Below are 21,583 nucleotides of genomic sequence, written 5' to 3'. Positions count from 1 at the left end.
AAGACTTTTTCAGTAATGCTCCACTCTGATACCACACCAAAAAAATACACACTTAAATCTTTTCGTGCAAGCTCTGATTTCTCTTAGTTTATTATGGTGGTCATTTCTCCCTATGAAGGTGGGAGTTAACGAAATATTTTCTCATTTGGAGGGAAAAGTGGTGATTAAAATTTCATGAAAAGATCTCATTACAACAAAAAATGTTTTTGTTTTAGTGATTACAACCCCAACTGCATATCATATTCATTATACACTTCCTTTTTTTCCCAATAAAATAAAACGAGCTGTTCTATGAACTTTCTGATGTTTCCAACAATGGAAAATCGCGGATGGAATATAACAATATTATGAGAAGGCCCCCCCCCCCCCCCCCCCACACACACACACACACACACACACACACACACACACACACACACACACACACACACACACACAAACTGGCAGTGTGGTTTCAGTTGACTGAGACACAGTCGTGTGTGTGAGTTGCGTTTGCATTTGTTGATGAAGGCCTTAATGGCCAAAAGCTATGATAGTGTGTCTCTTTTTGTTGAGCCTGTCTGCAACTCAGCATCTTTGCTGTGTGGTGAGTGGCAACTTTCCTTCTCATAATTTTGTTTTGATGTTGTCCATCATTCCTACACAGTAAGGATCCGATAGTGCACAGCAGAACTTCAGAAGACAACAGACATGTGCAAGGTAGGTAGTCCTTTTATTAGATCTGAACATCTTAAGTGTTCCGTTAATGAAATGCAATCATTTGTTTACTTTCTCCACAACATGTGATTGTTCCAGTTTAACTTGTTAGTAATTGTTGTCCCTACCTGCTTAGCTGAAATGACAGCCTTTAAATTTGTGTTTTCCTTGTAACAGAACATATCCAGATTCCTTTTAATACTCATGTGGATGACCTCTCACTTTTTACAGTTTAGAGTCAATTGCTACTTTTTGCATCGTACAGATCATCATCATCATCATTTAAAACTGATTATGCCTTTCAGCGTTCAGTCTGGAGCATAGCCCCCTTATAAAATTCCTCCGTGATCCCCTATTCAGTGCTAACATTGACGCCTCTTCTGATGTTAAACCTATTACTTCAAAATCATTCTTAACCGAATCCAGGTACCTTCTCCTTGGTCTGCCCCGGCTCCTCCTACCCTCTACTGCTGAACCCACGAGTCTCTTGGGTAACCTTGCTTCTCCCATGCTTGTAACATGACCCCACCATCTAAGCCTGTTCGCCCTGACTGCTACATTTATAGAGTACATTTGCAGTTTTTCTTTGATTTCCTCATTGTGGACACCCTCCTGCCATTGTTCCCATCTACTAGTACCTGCAATCATCCTAGCTACTTTCATATCCGTAACCTCAACCTTGTTGATAAGGTAACCTGAATCCACCCAGCTTTCACTCCCATACAACAAAGTTGGTCGAAAGATTGAACGGTGCACAGATAACTTAGTCTTGGTACTGACTTCCTTCTTGCAGAAGAGAGTAGATTGTAGCTGAGCGCTCACTGCATTAGCTTTGCTACACCTCGCTTCCAATTCTTTCACTATGTTGCCATCCTGTGAGAATATGCATCCTAAGTTGTTGAAACCGTCCACCTGTTCTAACTTTGTTCCTCCTATTTGGCACTCAATCCGTTTATATTTCTTTCCCACTGACATTACTTTCGTTTTGGAGATGCTAATCTTCATACCATAGTCCTTACATTTCTGATCTAGCTCTGAAATATTACTTTGCAAACTTTCAATCGAATCTGCCATGACAACTAAGTCATCCGCATATGCAAGACTGCTTATTTTGTGTTCACATATCTTACTCTCACCCAGCCAGTCTATTGTTTTCAACATATGATCCATAAATAATATGAACAACAGTGGAGACAGGCTGCAGCCTTGTCTTACTCCTGAAACTACTCTGAACCATGAACTCAATTTACCGTCTGTGATAATGCTAATTCAGAGTTATGTCTTGTTTTGGAATTTACATTCCAGAAAATGGGTTGCATATCATGTGCAGTACCACACTGTAAAAATACATCTACAAAAACTCCTAAAAAGTTGTTTTTGGGTGTTCCAGAGAATGAGAAGATACATGAAATGTGGTTGCACTGTACCAGCAAATTGCCACCAGATCAACACATAAGTTAACATTAACTTATCTTCGAGATATGGTCTTCCACTGTTACAACGAAGGATAGTGTCATTTAACAAAATTAAAACTCCTAGCGATAATTGTCGTTTAACATAACTACACCTCAATTATTTGGTTGCTCTGTTGTTAGAGCGGTAAACCGTTGAATTTCATAAGATGATGTTCCTAGATCACTGGTTCGAATCTAACCCGAAAGAACAGTTTAACTTATTTGTAGATCAACTCGACAGTCCTCTCATATGAAAACCAAATAACAATTATAAAACTTCGCCACACCGATCAGAAACAGAATATTACTGTGTTTTCCTTGCTGTTTACATGCACTTAAATTTACAATTGCTGTTTACACATCACCTTCAAAAAGATATTTTCTAGTTAATGTGACCACACACTTTTTACTTTATTAGAAACTGTTTTATTTCCTTGCTGTCTAGGTAGAATCCTTATCGAAACTGTTGCAGTTTCATCATCTGACATAAAGGTGAAGTAAGTCTGCTTCAGACGCTAACTTTAGTTTACGCTCACAAACATCAGAGCTGTTACATTTGTGTCACCTGCATTTTGTACACGCTTTATCTCTTTCTGTATAACTTCATCATCCTATGTTTTGTTGTACTGTGGACATATGGTTATATCTTCACCACTAGTAATGCTTTCCAAAAATGACTTGTATGTTCGCAAAGTAAATGCATTTATCCTCTGTTGTCCATTTCTCAGACTAAAACTAATGAGAAGCTGTATATAATATATCCCGCAACCGGAACAACTGCTACAATCAGTTCTTGCTAACGCTATTTTCGTATTTCATGTAGAACTTTAAAAAATATTTGACTCTTCCAGGATTTGAACATATGCCCTCTTTTACTACAGTCAAATGCACTGTCCTTTGCAGTGTGGAATGCCTGATATATTCTGCGTCACTGCTGAGTGCCTTCTACACAGCACAGAAAATCAGCACTATGTTCTACCAAGACTAATTTTTTTGTGCTTTGAGTTGTAGCTCGTGACTGATGGTCAAGAATCTAGTTATAAAATACAGACCCATTTGCAAAAGTTTTAAAATTAGTTAATTTTAAGTGAGTTTAATGATGTTGCAGGGAGCAGGGAAAAGAATGTCCAACATAGCACATATCACTGCTCTAAATTGGTGGAGCATAAACACATCAACTTTTGCAGGGCTTCCACTATCAGCATTCACAAAATTCCTTTCTGTTGTTAACTTAAAAGTTTTAATTGCATTTTCCATCACTACATAGCTAAGCTGTTTGCATTAAAAGCATGTAAATACCTCGTAACTTTGGCTAATGTTCCTGTAAGGCAAGTACAGCTTCGTGTAACTCCTACTCTGTGACGTCACCAGAGCATCAGCCAATAACAGAGCGTTTTCGATCATGTGACCAGATCTTGATATTTAGTGATTTTTAAAGCTTTAATTAAAAAAAAAAAAATTGTGAGAATATTGACCATAAATGCTATTTAAATATTATAATCAGTCAGACTAACAACAATCCCAACCATACTTGTAACATAGAAAAATAGCTACTTCTTTTGAATATCCTTTAAAAGACGTGTACGAAGTTTTATTCAGTCAAAAGAAATGGTCATAAAGAATCCTGAAAACATGAAGAAATTGAGGCAATTACTATTGATTTTTAAAAAATCTGCCTACTCATTACATAACCACATTTTACTTGTAGTATTGTTGTCAGCTGTTTCATATCTTTCAATACACACATATTTAACAACAAAAATATTCAATTTTTGACTATATAGTGTAATTGACTAGATAAAAAATCTACTCACCAAGCAGTGGCAAGAGAGCACACATATTAAAAACAGGTTTTACTTGTGCAAGCTTTTGAAGCCAGAAGCTCCTTCTTCGGGCACGTGGATTTAAGGGGAAGGAAGAAGAGTGAAGGAGGAGGACTGGAAAGGTTTAGGAAAAGTCACCTAGAACCCAGGGTCAGGGGAGAGTTGCCAGATGGGATGAGAAGGAAAGTCTTGCCTTCTCGCCACATTCGGTAAGTCTCCCCTGGCCCGGGATTCTGGGTGATTTTTCTGAACTTTACGCCTTTCCCTAAACCTCTCCAGTCATTTTCCTTCACCGCTTTTCCTTCCTCTTCAACCCTCCTGCCAGGAGGATGAGCCACTAGCTCCAAAAGCCTTGCATACATAAAACCTTCTTTAGATTTTTGTTTGATAAAACCTTCTTTTAAAACACACGTATTGTCAGACTCAACCTCAGTATTTTACAAGTGTGATGAAAGTGTCACCCGGAAAGGGCAGATGATATTTGCTCTATGCTTAGACACTTCTTTGAGAATATTGTCAGCCCAACAGTAAACATCATTCTTTTCTGCAACTCATGTATGTATGTATGTATGCCAGAACAGGAATCTCATGGTGATGTGTTTTCTTCACTACACAGTTCATTCACTGAAATGATTTGCAACTATAAAAGTAGTTTTCCCTTTACAAGACATATGGAGGGAAACGAGGATGTGAATCTTGTCAGTGCAAAATCTTACACCTTCATTGGGAAAAATGACCAGCATAATAAAATAAGAGAAATCGGGGGCTTGCATGGAAAGGTTAAGTGTTCATTTCTCCAGTGTGCTATTTGAGTGGTGCGTTACAGAAATAGCCGGAAGAGGTTCGGAAAACCCTCTGCCAAGCAATTAAGTGTGGGTTGCATAGTAATCATGTAGATGTAGGTGAGTCTGGGTTGTTAATTACAGAAAACTGACAATTTCCTAACTGAAAATATTACTGATGGCAATGACAATTTCTAGGAAGTCTCTCTCTCTCCCTCTCCCTCTCCCTCTCCCTCCTTCCCTCCCCCCTCCCTCCTTCCGTCCCCTTCACTCCTTCCCTCCCTCCTTCCCTCCCCCCTCCTTCCTTCCCTCCCCCCTCCTTCCTTCCCTCCCCCCCTCCTTCCTTCCCTCCCCCCTCCTTCCTTCCCTCCCCCCTCCTTCCTTCCCTCCCCCCCTCCTTCCTTCCCTCCCCCCCTCCTTCCTTCCCTCCCCCCCTCCTTCCTTCCCTCCCCCCCTCCTTCCTTCCCTCCCCCACTCCTTCCTTCCCTCCCCCCCTCCTTCCTTCCCTCCCCCCCCTCCTTCCTTCCCTCCCCCCCCTCCTTCCTTCCCTCCCCCCCTCTCCTTCCTTCCCTCCCCCCCTCTCCTTCCTTCCCTCCCCCCCCTCTCCTTCCTTCCCTCCCCCCCTCTCCTTCCTTCCCTCCCCCCCTCTCCTTCCTTCCCTCCCCCCTCTCCTTCCTTCCCTCCCCCCCTCTCCTTCCTTCCCTCCCCCCCTCTCCTTCCTTCCCTCTAAGATGGCATGAACCTCTTGACTGAATAGTCACATGGTGGGGCTGCTGTACATGAGTGACAACATTACCTTGCCAAATGTGCTTATCAGAATTTCTGTATAACTTCCATCACTGAAAGCTTCAGACTGAAGAAAGGTATTAGTCTAAACAATAAATAATACTTCTGCAGTGATGGGGGCTATCGGTTGTAAACTACTTCTATCACTCTGATTTTTAAGCATGGTGATTACATCCCTTATCATTGTTTGTTGCTTCCTTTCTTTTAATAACTTTCCACAGGGTGTTTAAAATGAAACTCACTCAGAAATAATACACCAAACACTACTAATCTTAACATTATACTATAGTTATTTGGCATAATGATGATTATTTTCTGATGCACAATGTTTTGTGTTACTGAAGTTCACATTCCCAGACAGGTTGAACCACACTTTCACTGAAGAAAAAAATAACTGTCCCAAATACTCTGAAACCACTTCATTCAGAAACTATAAGGAAAACTGAATATGCACAGGTTGGTATGAAAGTTGTAATTCGTGCACAACAGAAAATTTTTAACGATACGGCTGCAGATTCTTTGGATAATGTTCTTACATTATGTACTAATTTCCACCTGACACCTAGAGGGAAGTCACCAGAAATAGCACACTCAAACCACCACCTCTCACTGTCATCAGTTGTGCTACAGACATCGAATTTGAATCTTGGACAGACTTTTTATCTGGGCTTTATGTTAAATGCCCTATGCTTGCATGGTTAGTTAGAATTTTAAAGTTTGACCAAGAGGAGGCAAAATTCGCACTTCACAAGGAAAACTACTTTGGAAGCTATTTGAAAGCTGTTTTTGTTGGGAATTGAGGCACAGTAAATAAGAAATCAAGAATGTCTTAACAAACAAATTGACCCAAACCTACTGAGAGGACTTTACAATGGAAAACTGCCCCTTAAACCCATAAAATTGAAAGATCTACATTTAAAACAGTTCATTACCAGTACTGATTCTCAAGTGTTCTACAATTCAGTGATCCCTGCCTTTGATGTGGACGAAGGAAAGGATCATGATACCAAGTATGTAGACGACCCACCAATTGATTACACTCCACAAGTAGCAAAAATGATCAAGGTCCTGGTGTAATTTTGTTTTGAAATTACCTTTTCACATTTCATCTGTTAAACGTTATTTTTTATTTTTGAATATGTAATAAATGATGTATTACAATGTACAAAGCTTAAGAAATTTATTTTTACCTCTCTTTTTAAGTTATTTGTTCAACTTTAAGCTTCAAAAACTTAATCCTGAAAATTAAGGTGAGCGAGGCTATAACTGTTCTTCCCGTGTGGCCCTTCAATTGGTTTTTATCATCTGATGACTTTACTAGACAGTAAATGACAGCAATTTGGCAAACAATATGAGAGAATTGCTCAGATTGTCTCCTAAATCATTTATGTAGATTATGTAATATAATTGGATGGATAATAAAATCTACTCTCAAAGCGGCGACAGGAGAACTGACACATAAAAATGTTTAACTCACACAAGCTTTCGGAGCTAGTGGCTCCTCTGTCCGGCAGAAGAGTTGGAAGGGAAAGTAGTGGGATGAAGGAAAAGTAATAGAGAGGTTGAGGAAAAGGAGTATAGTTAAGAAAAGTCACAGAGAATACCGGGTCAGGGGAGACTTATCGGATGGGATGAGAAGGAAAAATTGACGTATGTAGATTTTAAACAGCAGAGGCCTATAACACTTCCCTTCCCCAGCATACTCAAGACACCACCTTTTTCACTCAGTGACTTTCTGTTAGTATGAACTTTGATCTTTGTGACAGAAAATAACAAATCCAACTGCACAACTGTGACAGTACTCCATAAGCACGTTATAGGATTAGGAGCCACTTGTGAGAAATAGTGTCAAAAGCATTCTAGAACAATATTTTCTGAATCTGTGCTGACTGTGTATCAGTATATCATTTTCTTAGAGCGAATTCGTAATGTTTGAACACAATATATGTTATAAAATCTGTCAGCAAATAGACGTCAGTGATATGGATCCTTAATTCAATGGATTACTTTTATTTCATTTGTTGTTGTGTATTTGTATGAACTTTTCAGTCCCGAAGTACAGATCTTTCTTTGAGCAAGTGGTTGTGTGTGGTTCCTGAATATGGAGATATTACATCAGCGTATTCTGAAAGGAACCAAGTGGTACACAGCCTGGTCCAGAAGACTTGCCTTTATTAAATTATATAAGTTGCTTTGCTGCACTGAGGGTATCTACTTGTTCATATTGGCAGCTGTTCTTGATCTGAATTCTGGACAATTTACTTTGTCTTCTTTGGTGAAGGAATTTCGGAAAACGGTGTTTAGTAATGCCGCTTCAGTGGCACTGTAGTCGGGAACATTACCATTGCAATTGCACAGTGAAGGTATTGTCCTACCACTGGTGTACTTTACTTACAACCAGAATGTCTTTAGATTTTCTGCCAAGTTTAGATACACAGTTTCATTGTGGAGGCTATTAAAAGCATGTCACACTGAAGCTGGCACTAACTTCTGAGTTTCTGTAAAAGTCGCCAATTTTTGAGTGACTAGAGTGCTAAGCATTAATAAGTTTTATTATACTTTTTACTATTCTGCTGAAACCATATACTTGCTTTTAATCCCCCCCCCCCCCCCTCCTGTCCCCTCTCCTTCACTCCTGTACCCTGCCTGCCTCGCTCCACCCCCCCCCCCCCCAATCCTCTCTCTCTCTCTCTCTCTCTCTCTCTCTCTCTCTCTCTCTCTCTCTCTCTCTCTCTCTCCCTCTCTCCCTCTCTCTCTCTCATGTGAATGTTAATTTTGCAGTCTTCATTTTGTTACTTCATCTAACACTACATGGCTACTCTGCAAATCACACTTAAGGACCTAGCAGACGGTTCATCGAACCACCTTTACCCCATTCTGTTATTTCACTCTAGAATAGCATACGGAGGAAAAGAACACTTATTGATGATCATTTCTCCCTGTGTAGGCCAGTGTCAACAAAATACTTTTGCATGGAGAAAGTTGGTGATTGAAGTTTCGTGGGAAGAGCCCCCCCCCCCCCCCCCCTCGCAGTGAGAAACTCAGTTGTTTTATTGATGTCTACTGCAAATACAGGGTGTTTCAAAATGCAAATGCAGGTTTAAAGGCATTGTAGCATTTATTACGTTCAACTTACAATCGTGAATAATTCACGAAATGAAAGAGTAACTCAGAATTTTGTTTGTATACCTGGGTGCAATGGAAAGAGTATGAAATGACAAAGAGTGACTGAAAAACATGTTGAACAAGTGCCAGTCTTTCACACTTAGCCTCAAGAAATATCCCCGCGGGGAGTTAATGGGCCTTTCTTTTTCGGTGAATCAACTGTAACTGATGTTTTTTATCTTGATGTGCTGCAGCTATGGCCCATACCTCAATGGGAAGAAGCTGAACAACACATCTTTATTTGGGAGCAAGATGGTGTGCCTCCTCCCTGGCATAACTCAATACGCAACTGGTTAAATGTTGTTGTATCCAACTGGTGGATTGGGTGCAAGGGGCCAGTTGATACAGCATTTTATGCATGACCACATTCCCACATGATCTGATGCGATCATATGTATGTGTCTCCGATACCAGCTGATCTACCCGACTTTAGAAACAGTGTTATTGCGAGAGCTACTCCTGACACATTGCTCAAGGTTTTGGAACAACTCTCATATCGACTCAATGTGTGATCGGTGTTCACACTGAATAATTGTAAGAAAAACTGTTTATGTTTCTCTTTCATTTGATGTATTATTTATAATTGTAAGGTGAATGTAATATGTGCTACAAAGCCCTAAAACCCGTATATTCATTTTGAAACACCCTGTACTGTATTGTGTGCGTGACACTCTCCCCCCTATTTCTCAATAATACTAAACGTGCTGCTCTTCTTGAACTCTCTTGATGGGCTCCGTTACCCCTATCTGGCAAGGATCCACATAAGCAGCAGTACTGCGAAAGAGGACAGACAAGTGTAGTGCATGCAGTCTCTTTAGATCTCTTCAGTTTTCTAAGAGTTCCTCCAAAAAATGCAGTCTTTGATTCACCTTCCTCATATTTTCTGTTTCTTTCCAGTTTAAGTTGTTCATAATTGTAATTTCTAGGTATTTAGTTGAATTTATGGCCTTTAAATTTGATTGATGTATCATGTAACTGAAGTTTAACAGATTCTTTTTAGCAGTCATGTGGATGACCTCTCACTTTCATTATTTAGGATCAATTACCAATTTTCACACTATACAGATATCTTGTCTTAATTTTTTTGCGATTGGTTTTGATCTTTTGATGACTCTACTAGACAATAAACAACAGCATCATCTTGCATTCAGAGCCACTTTCTCCGCCTTTCTCATATCTCCAATTACCTACCCAGCCCATACATCTGACTGCTGTCGAGTTTCTGCATACCCTTCCTAACTCCCTTCCGCCCTCCCTTCCTCTATTGTCAGACTGAAGAAATACACATAAACAGTCATTGTTGCTGCAGCTACAGGCAAGTGCAGTTTCATGAGTGCTCTCGTGTTGTTTGTGTGGGGTGGGCGGTGTGTGTGTGTGTGTGTGTGTGTGTGTGTGTGTGTGTGTGTGTGCTTGTGTGCAAGAGGGGGAGAGGGAGAGGGAGAGGGAGAGTACTTACACTAAAAAAGAGCCATAGCTGTAAGTCTAGTTAGGAATGTGAGCTATGCGTCTATCTATCACACATTCATCGACTATAAGTGAACTGTCGCCCTTCCTTATTTTTCCTTATTTTTACTTTTTGAACTGTTTGAAAAGTACAGTTACATGTAGAAATCTATTAACATCACTAAAAGGCAGATGGGCTTGTCAGTTCTTATTTTCAGGAGGCACAGTTACAGCTGATATACACACATAAAAGTAAATGAAGTGGCCATCTCTAAGTTTTGGAATTGTGGGATCTTCTGCAGCATTATTATCAGTCTTATTTATTCATCTGTTGACCACTCAATTCCTCAAGTATATACTGAGGGATTATCCAGACTCCTGCCATTATTTTTATAGATAGCAATATTTGAATGTCACTAGTTGATTTCTCATTCACCTCAACAATGTAATAATGTTACTGAGTGTGATATTTTCTTAATGCCCCATCCTTTGTTTCCATTATAATTAATAAACCAGCCTCTAATTTTTTCAGGGAAGACATCAAAAACAAAGGTGGAAGAAGTGCGAACAATGCTAGCAGAGAAAGGTGCTACGTTATTAGTTGTGACAGCCCTAGATGAAGTAGCATGTAAGTAATAATGGTCAGATATATTAACGCATTTTTATGAAACAATGAAATGATTATTTTAAGTTAATTTTGTAGGGAAGTTCTGCTGGAATGTAAACAATGTAGGAACAGTGGAGGCTATTTCTGCATGCCTGTCAATGACTCAATGTTTTTTTTCTTTTTGATGGCTAATCTCCTTTACTCCAGAGTAGAAAAAAATGTTTCTGGCAACTGATGCAAAAAAATTGTGAATAGCATCTCAAAATTATAATAAAAATTCAAAATTTAATTGTAAGTATCTAGGGAAATTGTAGCTTCTTATTTCTTCCCTTTTTAAAATTTATTTTCATCACAAATAGTTTGTTTCCTGATATGCTTTCTTTGGCAATGTGTGGTTTCTTAAGTTTTGTCGGCACAATGATTTTTTCAGGTATATCTTCCCCCCCCCCCCCCCCCCCCCCCCCCCTCTTTTTTTTTTTTTTTTAAGCATGTTTGCAATAACTAGCTGAAAGATCTTGGAAAGTGACAGAATCCTTTCTTTTTCTCCAATAAGATTGCTGTATTTCCCTCCTTTTCCTGTTGTTTCCCCATTGGCTCATAAATCTGATCTTCATATTTTATTGCTTTCTAAATTTCCTCACGTAGAGCCTATAATTAATCAGCTTGCAATGTCAGTTGGAAATCTGTAGATTGGTGTTCACCACTATATTTTTTATATCAAGAATTTTTTGCATGTTGCTCAAGGGAGCTCATTGTATTACCAATTTCCTACTTATAAACCATGCCAACAACTAGTACACTATGCCATGAGGAAAGGAAGATTAGGTGAACATCCTGTCGATCATGTGGTTACCAAAGGCAGAGCTCAAGTGTGGTGGGACAAGGATTGGTGAGGAAATTCAGTGGAACCATCCTGGCATTTGCCTTGATATATTTAGGAAATCCCAGAAATGGCTGAGTTTGGAAGGCTGGATGGAGACTTGAATTCTGTTCCTCGAAAAAATGATTAAAGTCCCATAACCACTGTACCTACTTACTTGGCACCTTGTATTTTGGTGTGGTAGTTATTGTATTTCCTAAAAGAAGTGGTTATTTCTTTCTTTTCACCTCATTAATATATACTGAGCTTAACTTCAGCCTGTGAAAATCCTCCTCCACATTTTTTCCAATATCTGTCTTCCCCTACATTTTTTACCTTCTGCAGCTCCTGCTGGTACCTTGGAAGTTATTTCCTGATGTCTTTACAGACGTCCCATCATCCGGTCCCTTCTTCTTGTCAGTGTTTTCCATGTTTTCCTTTCCCCAGCAATTCTACGAAGAACCTCCTCATTCCTTACCTTACCCGTCCACTTTATTTTCAACATTCCTCTGTAGAACCATATCTCAATGCTTCAATTCTCTTGCGTTTGTTTCCCCACAATTCCGTGCTCCAAACATACATTCTCAGAAATTTCTTCCTCAAATTAAGGCCTATGTTTGGTGCTAGTACTTTTTTGATCAGGAATGCCCTTTTTGCCAGTACTAGATTGCTTTGTCATTGCTTCATTCATCTTGGGTAATTTTGTTGCCTACGTAACAGAATTTCTCAGCTTCATCTACTTTGTGAGTCCCAATTCTGATAAATTTCTCGCTGTTCTTATTTCTGATTTTGAAATCTTTGTGGCCATGATGTAATCTAACTGGAATTTTTTCATACTGGTATCTCCTGACCTTTTCCAAATATTCCTCCTCCTCTTGTGACTATTGAACAAAGTATTCAGTTTTTATGGGATGTAAAGACTTTTAAAATTCCACTTTATTTTGTGGAATGTAGTTTCTATTCACTGTTCTCTTGAAAACTCATTCTTAAGCAGTTCACATCCAAAATTCTCAATTGTGCGATAGTTTATGTGAACGTATTTTTGCATTGGATACAAAATTAAATGCCATAGTGTTCTATTTAATACAATTATTTCATTACCTTCTGATGCCTAGCTCATAGATCGTTGTACAGGTATCCACCTGTAGGGAGTTTTCAATCTTAAGGGACAAAAGTGTACCTTGAAATTGTGTGCGCTTCTTTCCTTTCTTATCTACAAGATCTTGGCAGATGACTTTAGACTCCAATTGCTTTTACATGTGTTTATTATAAATCTTAGCAATGATAAAGATCAAACCATAGATATTAAGATAAACAACAAAAGACCTTGGTGACCTCTTTTTATCTATTCTTCCCCTTGTGTCTTGTTAATGTTGTAAATCTTCGGATGTACAACCAATGATTTTTGTGCTACCGAAATGTGCAGCTGTCCTGAAAGGTAGTATCTGTACACCATGGCTCGTGACACAAAAAGTGGCACACCTGCCCAGCTTTGTAGGCACCTAGCATTTATAATGGTAGATTTTTAATGTACACAATGCAGTGTGGGATTTCAATTCAGTCAAGTGCCAGGTAGGGAAAAATATATGTAGAACCACCAAGACCAAATCCTGGACTTTCAGATTGTAGTGTGACATCCACTCAGAGGAAATAATTACTGATTCTTGTTATAATGTATGTGGACTTCAAAACCATAATCTTAAGTAATATCATTTAGCACAAATGCTAAATAACATGCACAGCTGTGTGCATATTACACAATGTTGCCATCACTTGCTAGCATATTTATTTAGCTTTCCCTCATCTTTTTGCTACAAAAGTCACTCATTTTATTCCTTCTTCGAAAATCCTGAATGATGAAAGTTTCTGCTTGGTCAAGTGAAGAATTATGTATAGTGTAACTAAAGATGTGGGAGCTTTTGTTATAAACATTAATGCAGTTCCTAAAAGGTGCAGCAATCTAGCTTGGAGTGAGAGAGGACGCAGTACATCAAAATATTCTTGTCAATGCACTCTATAACTGTTTTAATTTAGAGTACTTTCGGTCCTCTTAACTCTTAGTTTTTTGGGAAGCAATCTCTCTTGTAAAGCATTGCCAGTGTGAAGTCTTTATCACTACCTCAGTTTAGTATGACACTCTGTACTAGTTCCCATAGCTTTTGGGGTTCTCTATTGCAGTATGCACATTATTTGACAATCCCTTAAACAAATGCTATCTGACCTTACAATGCTTGCAATATGCCATATTGTATGGAGTCAAGCCCAGCAACCTTTTAACTGTCTCACAGCCCCTCAGAGGAGGGCATTTTTGAAAAAAGAATGAGAGAGAAAGGGGGGCGGGGAGAATGAGAATGAGGGAGAGGGAGAGACTGCATTCTCAAGAAGTATATAAGCAGCATATTCTTAGGAAGAGATCATGATCTCCCAATAGTCTGTCTTGTCAGATTCATAGCCTTGAAGTCAACTGAGAGTAGGTACAAAAACAACTTCATAATCTTCCCTTTGCTACTTCCTGTCATCCCCTCCTTTCTTCTATGGAATTTCCCTTTTCTGTATTCATTTTGGTGGCAGATTTGTCTTTTTTAGCTTTGACAATGCTCCCATCTCATCAAATGTGAGATGTTACCTACTATAACACAATTAATCTTCAGTCTTGCAATTTCTTTCATCAGCTTTCCAAGTATTCAGTTTGATTAAATTATATTTCGGTACAGACTGTGCAAGGGCTGACAGACATATTGCTTTCAAAATACTGTTCTCTCACTTTTCCAATTTTTTAAGTTCTTGCTTTACAGTGAAAGGAAGTATAGGAAATTGTGAAAAATAATTATTTTTGGGAAAAGATAAGTGCCTAAATATTAATTTCCATTTTTAGGTTTCACTTTTTTTAGGTTTCCATCATAATTATGTAATGTTAGTGCCTAGTAACATTTTGCAGCATGGAGTAAGTCATCAACATTCACATCCATGTTTCTGTTCTTTTTGACAGGGCTGTTAAATCTTCGTGGCTCAGATATTGCGTATAATCCAGTGTTCTTCTCGTATGCTCTTGTCACGATGCACAGTGTGCACCTCTTCATGGATGAATGTAAGCTGACACCATCTGTGCGGCAACATTTTAACCAGGAAGATCTGTGCATCACGATCCACCCATATGAAAAAATACAAGATGTACTTACTGAGCAGGTACTTATCATTTATTGTGCTTTGCTAGAGTGTATCATTAAGTGCAACAGATTGATAATTGCTTTCCTGTAAGCAGAGGAGTGGTACTGACAGGTTCTCCTCTTGCTGAGTGTCGTTCCTACACATTGCCTCATATCAACTGACCAACCATCATCTATATGGAACCATAAGTTAAGTTGGAGTGCTTGCTTTCATAAATACTGTGTTTTTTGTGTAACAAAATGTTTCACCTGTTGTGTGTTCCGGAAATTCCCTTTTATGCTGCTTTTCATTCTAGAGAAGAGGAAGGTCATATGGGCCTGTATCATGTGAGTGACCTAAATGTGAAGTTCCTGACCTAAAGTAGTTCCAGATGGACTGGCATAGCTTTTGATCATCACAGTGCATGCCGTAATTTTTAGACTATTCCCTTCATGTTGAAATACAAACCAACATTATTTTCATGTTGATCCTCACTTGTTTTGTTTTCCTCTGTAATGATGGTGAAGCTTTTTTCCACAACTTCACTTTTGCTTGGCTTCCAAGTCATATATGTAATGCCACATTCCATCGCCTGTATGAATTTTTAATATTTGTGTGCTGTTCTGATAAGTGCGTAATTGCGAAATACTGAACACATCTCCTGTTCTGGTATTGTACATGAGAATAAGTGTAAAGCCTGAAACTGGTTGTATGTAAAGGGACAGTGAAATACTGTAGTTTTGACAGCTGTGGTGCAGCCAATCAAATATTTGTTGCCCAGATAAAAGCATTTATGAAAACAAACATTCAAATTTAACTATTGCAGTGGAGTGAAAGATAGTTGGTCAATTATCTCAGAATGGTGTGTATTAGAGGCAAAAGAGAAACTGTTAATGCCCTATCTTTCCTTAGGAAAGGAATTCTAATTCACTCTCCCCATCGTGCTTAACCTTGTAAATTGGTAATTTTAGCTGAATAAATACAAAGCATTTGATTTATTCTCCAGCGAAACTGGATCAAATATTTCAGAAAGGCAAATATCGGGATTTATGTCTAGTCAGGCAAACAGTTTTAAAGTAAAGAATATTCACAACTTGTTTTCCCTGCAGGACAGGTAACCCATTTCCTTGTTGAATGTCTTAGCATTAATTTTGTATGGTCTCCTTTGTTAAATGAATAATTACAAACAAAGTATTTACAGCACATTTTTGTATAACTGAAAGAGTAATTCTGAAACTGTGATATAGTTAATTTGTTCTGTCATTATTGTTTGCATTATTTTTAGGAAAAAGGTTTATTTAGTACCTATAAACAATATGATGGAATGTTAATCACTGGAAAGATGACCCATTGAGTTGCAGACAGGCACAATGATAAAACTATTACACATTATAGCTTTCAGCTAAAGCCCTCTTCAGAAAAGAAAACACACACACACACACACACACACACACACACACACACGCACACACAAACAAACACACACACAAGTGTACCTTATGCACATGACTGCTACTGCCAGCAGCCCTTTAATTGCTCCTCTCCTCTCCTCTCCTCTCTTGCTCCCTGTTTTTCCTGCACCCCACTTCCCAGCAGTTTTGTCAGGCCGCCATGTAGCCCTGCATGCCCCACCAGATATCCCCCCCCCCCGGCCCCCCCCGTCCCCCCAACTATTCCCACAGCAGTTGCATTGCGATCAGAGCTGCCAGTGGTAGTGGACATGTGTGCACGAGGTGTACTGCGTGCGTGTGTGTGTGTGTGTGTGTGTGTGTGTGTGTGTGTGTGTGTGTGTGTGTGTGTGTGTGTGCACGCGCTGGACATGTGTGCACAAGGTGTGCTTGCTTGTGTGAATCTGTGTGCGTGCGTGTGTGCGCGCGCGTGCATTTCTTTGGCCAAAAGCTATACTGTGTAACAGTCTTTTTGTTGTGCCTGTCTGCAACTCAACGAGTCATCTTTACAATGAGTAGCAGTCAATCCTTTTTGTAATATTATTGATGTGTTAATTAGTAGCTTTACTTTACTGAATAATTGTTAGATGTGGAAACAGACTGTTACTTTACAGAGGAAAACGTGACTGACATACATGCCACTAACAATTATACACAATTGTACATCAGATATCACACTTTCTCTATATCTATCTATCTATCTATCTATCTATCTATTTATTTGCGTGGAGTCGTGAATAATTGTTAGATGTGGGAACAGACTGTTACTTTACAGAGGAAAACGTGACTGACATACATGCCACTAACAATTATACACAATTGTACATCAGATATCACACTTTCTCTATATCTATCTATTTATCTATTTATTTGCGTGGAGTCGTGGTGTGGGAGTGGGGAGTAATGGCTTCAGCTGGGGCTGATGAGGGGAGTAAAAAGAGTGGTAATAACAGTGACAGAGATGTAATCAAAGAAAGATAGCGATGGAGTAGTGAGAAATGTGAAGTTAGAAAGAGAGGAGGAAGATGCATTGTATAGAACAAAGCTAGTTTGAGGAGAATGGGAAGGAATAGTGATACGTAGAGGACAGGAACTATTGGAGACAGAGGCCTAGGATGATTGTATGCGCGTATAATGTCTTTGTGGGACAGCCCCCACATATGCAATTACAAATGTTGTTGTGATAAGAATGAAGGTGAAATGGCCTTTGAAACAGTTGTTACTGACAGTTTTGTGCTGAGGTACGTGCTCCATACTTGTCAGTGTATAGTTTGTGGTGACTGTTCATTTGTGTGGGCTGTTGGTGCCTTAGAGTGCCAACATAGAAAACTGCCCAGCATATGCAGCAGAATTAACAAACCACACGGCTTCTTTTAAAAACAGCTTTGCTTCTGATGGGACACAGCATGCTGTAGAAATAGTTCTGTAATAAGAGAAGAAAGCAGCTGCAGGCAACAGGTATTCTACCCAGGTTTTTCAAAGGGGTATGACCCTTGGAGCTATGGGTTTTTGTAGGAATAGTGGTATAAGGATGATACTCTGCAGTGTTGTGCCGTCAGTATTTTTTGGCTCTACTGAGTAAAATAGTGACAATGCCACTGCTGTTGCAGAGCCAACCAAAACAGCACTACATCAGATGCAGCAATGCCACCAGTTGATGTCCACGTAGTGGCTGAGCAAGGGACCAGCAACTTGATAATGTCAATACAGCAGAAAGACAGAGCGACTACAGTGTGAACAGGCTTGTTACTACGCCTCCAAGCTAAGGGCTTGTTTTGGTGTACATGGTCAGAAGTGGTGTTTCAGCAAAATGAGTACCCATCTTTTTTAGCCAAAGAGATATCAGTCTGCAAAGGGATGTCATTCTGGCAATACCATCTGTGAGGCCCCCCTGCGGGTTCGGGGGTAAGAATAGGCCCGTGGTATTCCTGCCTGTCGTAAGAGGCGACTAAAAGGAGTCTCAAACGTTTCGGCCTTATGTGATGGTCCCCTGTCGGGTTTGACCTCCATATCTCAAAATTTTTCCGAAGAGCGAGCCGATTGGGGAAGGGCACCTTACTTGGTGCATTGTGTCCGTGTTGTGTTGAGAACTTTCGCCATCTTATTCGTCGTTGCATTGCAGTCTTGCCCGCTCTCCATCGCTTGGGCATTGATGCGCCCCTGCGTGCACTTTCTGCCAAGCACTGTGCAGGGCCATTTTCTGCACTGACGACGCCCATGGACCACATGTCACCTAACATCCAGCACGGTAGCCAGTCCGTTGTGGTGGGGCCGCCATGTACCCTCTTGGTTGTAGCCCCCTGACAACACAGGGATCGCTCTACTGATGCCTGCGCCGTTCACTCCCCACGTATGCCAAGGAGTAGATGCCCATCTCCCTGGGGCATCAGGACTCCCGGCAATGGCCATCCTGCCAGGTGGCTATTGCTGTGGCTGGGTGGCGCCCGTGGGGAGGGCCCTTGGTCGGAGTAGGTGGCATCAGGGCGGATGACCCGCAATGAAGCGTGGTACATCATCTCTCGCTGGCGGCCAGCTGCCAGCAGTCTCTAAGCGTTCTCGGGCTCAATTTAATGCTCAGAAGTATGATCCGAAAACGTTCCCCTCCCTGGCCACGCCGTGGGAAGAGCGTAAGTCTCAGGATGGAGGTAACAGTTATTCGCCCCGATTCTTAGTTTGCACGAGAGCTGATGGGGAGTCTTTTCTCTCCACAAAGCCTCAGTTCTTCGTCGAGCATTTAGAGGACAAGTTTGGGGAGGTGGAGGGCTTGTCTAAAATGCGCTCTGGGTCAGTACTGATACAAACGGCATCCTCCGCCCAGTCCCGCAGGTTACTTGCTTGTGACAAGTTGGGGGATGTTAACGTTTCTATTACACCACATAAGAGTTTAAATATGGTCCAGGGTGTTATTTTCCATAGGGATCTCCTTTTGCAGACTGATGACGAGCTGCGCGCCAACTTAGAACGTAGAGGTGTTCATTTCGTCCGGCGCGTTCATCGGGGTCCGAGGGACAATCAGGTTGCTACCGGTGCCTTCATCTTGGCCTTCGAGGGTGATACGTTACCGGAAAAGGTCAAGGTGATGGTCTACCGATGTGACGTCAAGCCCTATATCCCTCCCCCGATGCGGTGCTTCAAGTGCTGGAAGTTCGGCCATATGTCTTCCCGCTGCACTTCCAGCCTCACATGTCGCGATTGCGGACGCCCATCTCATCCCGATACTCCATGTGCCCCGCCTCCCATCTGCGTCAACTGCGGGGAGCACCATTCACCTTGCTCGCCTGACTGCAAAGTCTTTCAGAAAGAGCGCAAAATCATGGAATATAAGACCCTGGACCGGCTGACCTATACTGAGGCCAAACGGAAATATGACAGACTCCATCCTGTGAGAATGACATCTTCTTATGCAGCTGCTACAACAACTGTGCTAGCTCCATCAGTTTCGAGACTTCCAGCCAGCTCGATAAGCAGTAAGACTCCTCCTGCCCCCTTGCCCGTGGGGGGCTCTACCCAACCGGTTGCTCCTGCACCACCTACCTCAGGAGCAACCTCCTCCCACCCGTCGGGGACGTCCGTCCCCGCTTCTCAGCGGGAGAAACGTCTAACTTCTTCGGCTACTCTCGCCCGTAAGAGTTCCCTTGGGACCCTCCCTTCCCAGGGTTCCACCAGCGGGAAGGATGACGGCCACCAGTGGCATAAGTCCTCACCAGCGGCCGGGCGTAGGGCTTCACGATCCTCCTCTGTCCCGGAGACTGAATCGGTGAAGCCTTCCCAGCCGGTGAAACCCAAGGTTCAGCGAGAGAAGTCCAAGAGAAAGACCTCTAAGGCCAAAGAACTTGCGGTGGCACCAACCCCACCGCACCTTTCGCGCTCTGCGACTGAGGATGAAGTCGAGATTCTAGCGTCCGCTGAGGACCTTGATCTCGCTGGTCCCTCCGACGCCATGGATGCCTCTCGTACGGGTACTGAATCGGTGGCAGTGAGTGAACAAGCGGCGTAAATTGCCTTCCCAGTCCTTTCACGCCTTTCTCAGCCATGGACAATACCATCCTCCAGTGGAACTGCGGCGGTTTTTTTCCACCATTTAGCTGAGCTCCGCCAACTTCTCAGCCTTCGCCCTTTCTTCTGCATTGCTCTCCAGGAAACTTGGTTTCCAGCGATGCGAACCCCCGCCCTCCGTGGCTATCGGGGTTATTATAAGAACCGAGCAGCTTATGAAAGGGTGTCTGGTGGCGTCTGCATATATGTCCTTCACACTCTGCACAGCGAGTCTGTCCCTCTCCAGACGCCTTCAGAGGCTGTCGCTGTACGCGTGTGGACGCCACAGGCTGTTACCGTCTGCAGTGTTTACATTCCACCGGATGGTGATGTCTCGCAGCATGTCCTGGCTGCACTGGTCGCCCAATTGCCGCCACCTTTCTTGCTATTGGGCGATTTCAACGCCCATAACCCTCTGTGGGGTGGGTCAGTGGCCACAGGTCGAGGCGCCATCGTTGAGCATTTATTGTCGCAGCTCGATCTCTCGCTGTTAAATGATGGTGCCTTCACACACTTCAGTGTGGCGCATGGCACCTACTCCGCCATTGACCTTTCCATCTGTAGCCATAGCCTCTTACCATCTGTCCAATGGAGTGTGCATGACGACCTGTGTGGTAGTGACCACTTTCCGCTCTTTTTGTCACTACCACAGCGCCACTCTTCTGGGCGCCCTAGCCGATGGGCTATGAATAAGGCTGACTGGGATTTGTTCTCCTCCACTGCCGCTTTTGAGCCTCTCTCTACTGATGACATTGATGCGGTGGTTCAATCGGTCACCACCGGCATCGTTACTGCCGCCGAATCTGCCATTCCCCGTTCTTCTGGGTCCCCTCGGCAGAAGGCTGTGCCTTGGTGGTCGCCTGAGATCGCTGAAGCGATTAAAGATCGCCGGCGGGCGCTCCAACGTAACAAGCGACATCCCTCCTTAGCCCACCTTATCGCCTTCAAACGGCTGCGTGCGCGGGCCCGCCTCCTTATCCGCCAAGGCAAGAAGGAGTGCTGGGAGCGGTATGTGTCCACCATTGGCCTCCATGTCACTCCCTCGCAGGTCTGGGCCAAGATTCGACGCGTCTACGGCTATCGGACCCCTGCCAGCGTCCCTGCGCTCTCACTGAATGGAGCTGTTTGTACTGACTCCGACGTCATTGCAAATCGCTTAGCAGAGCATTTTGCTATGAGTTCCGCTTCTGCGAATTACCCCCAGGCCTTCCGCTCCATTAAAGAGCGGCTGGAACGCCGGAGCCCTTCGTTTCGCACCAACCACCCGGAATCTTACAATGCTCCATTCAGTGAGTGGGAATTTCGCAGTGCCCTAGCTGCTTGCCCTGATACCGCTCC

The 21,583-nt window shown here is 42.0% G+C and overlaps 1 protein-coding gene across 6 annotated transcripts in view; it reads left to right on the top strand.

The window, feature by feature from the left end:
• LOC126480877 (xaa-Pro aminopeptidase 1) overlaps nt 1-21,583 on the top strand; it is a 142,374-nt gene that overhangs the window by 64,710 nt on the left and 56,081 nt on the right. For all 6 annotated transcript variants that reach the window (XM_050104262.1, XM_050104264.1, XM_050104260.1 and 3 more), the window contains 2 exons: nt 10,682-10,777; nt 14,605-14,801. In XM_050104262.1, coding sequence (XP_049960219.1) covers nt 10,682-10,777; nt 14,605-14,801 — 293 coding nt within the window. The remainder of the gene's footprint in view (nt 1-10,681; nt 10,778-14,604; nt 14,802-21,583) is intronic.

The sequence above is a fragment of the Schistocerca serialis genome, chromosome 5 (genome assembly GCF_023864345.2).
Source record: "Schistocerca serialis cubense isolate TAMUIC-IGC-003099 chromosome 5, iqSchSeri2.2, whole genome shotgun sequence".
NCBI lineage: Eukaryota > Metazoa > Arthropoda > Insecta > Orthoptera > Acrididae > Schistocerca > Schistocerca serialis.
The sequence above is the reverse complement of the archived record's forward strand: the minus strand, read 5'-3'. Positions and strand labels throughout refer to the sequence as shown.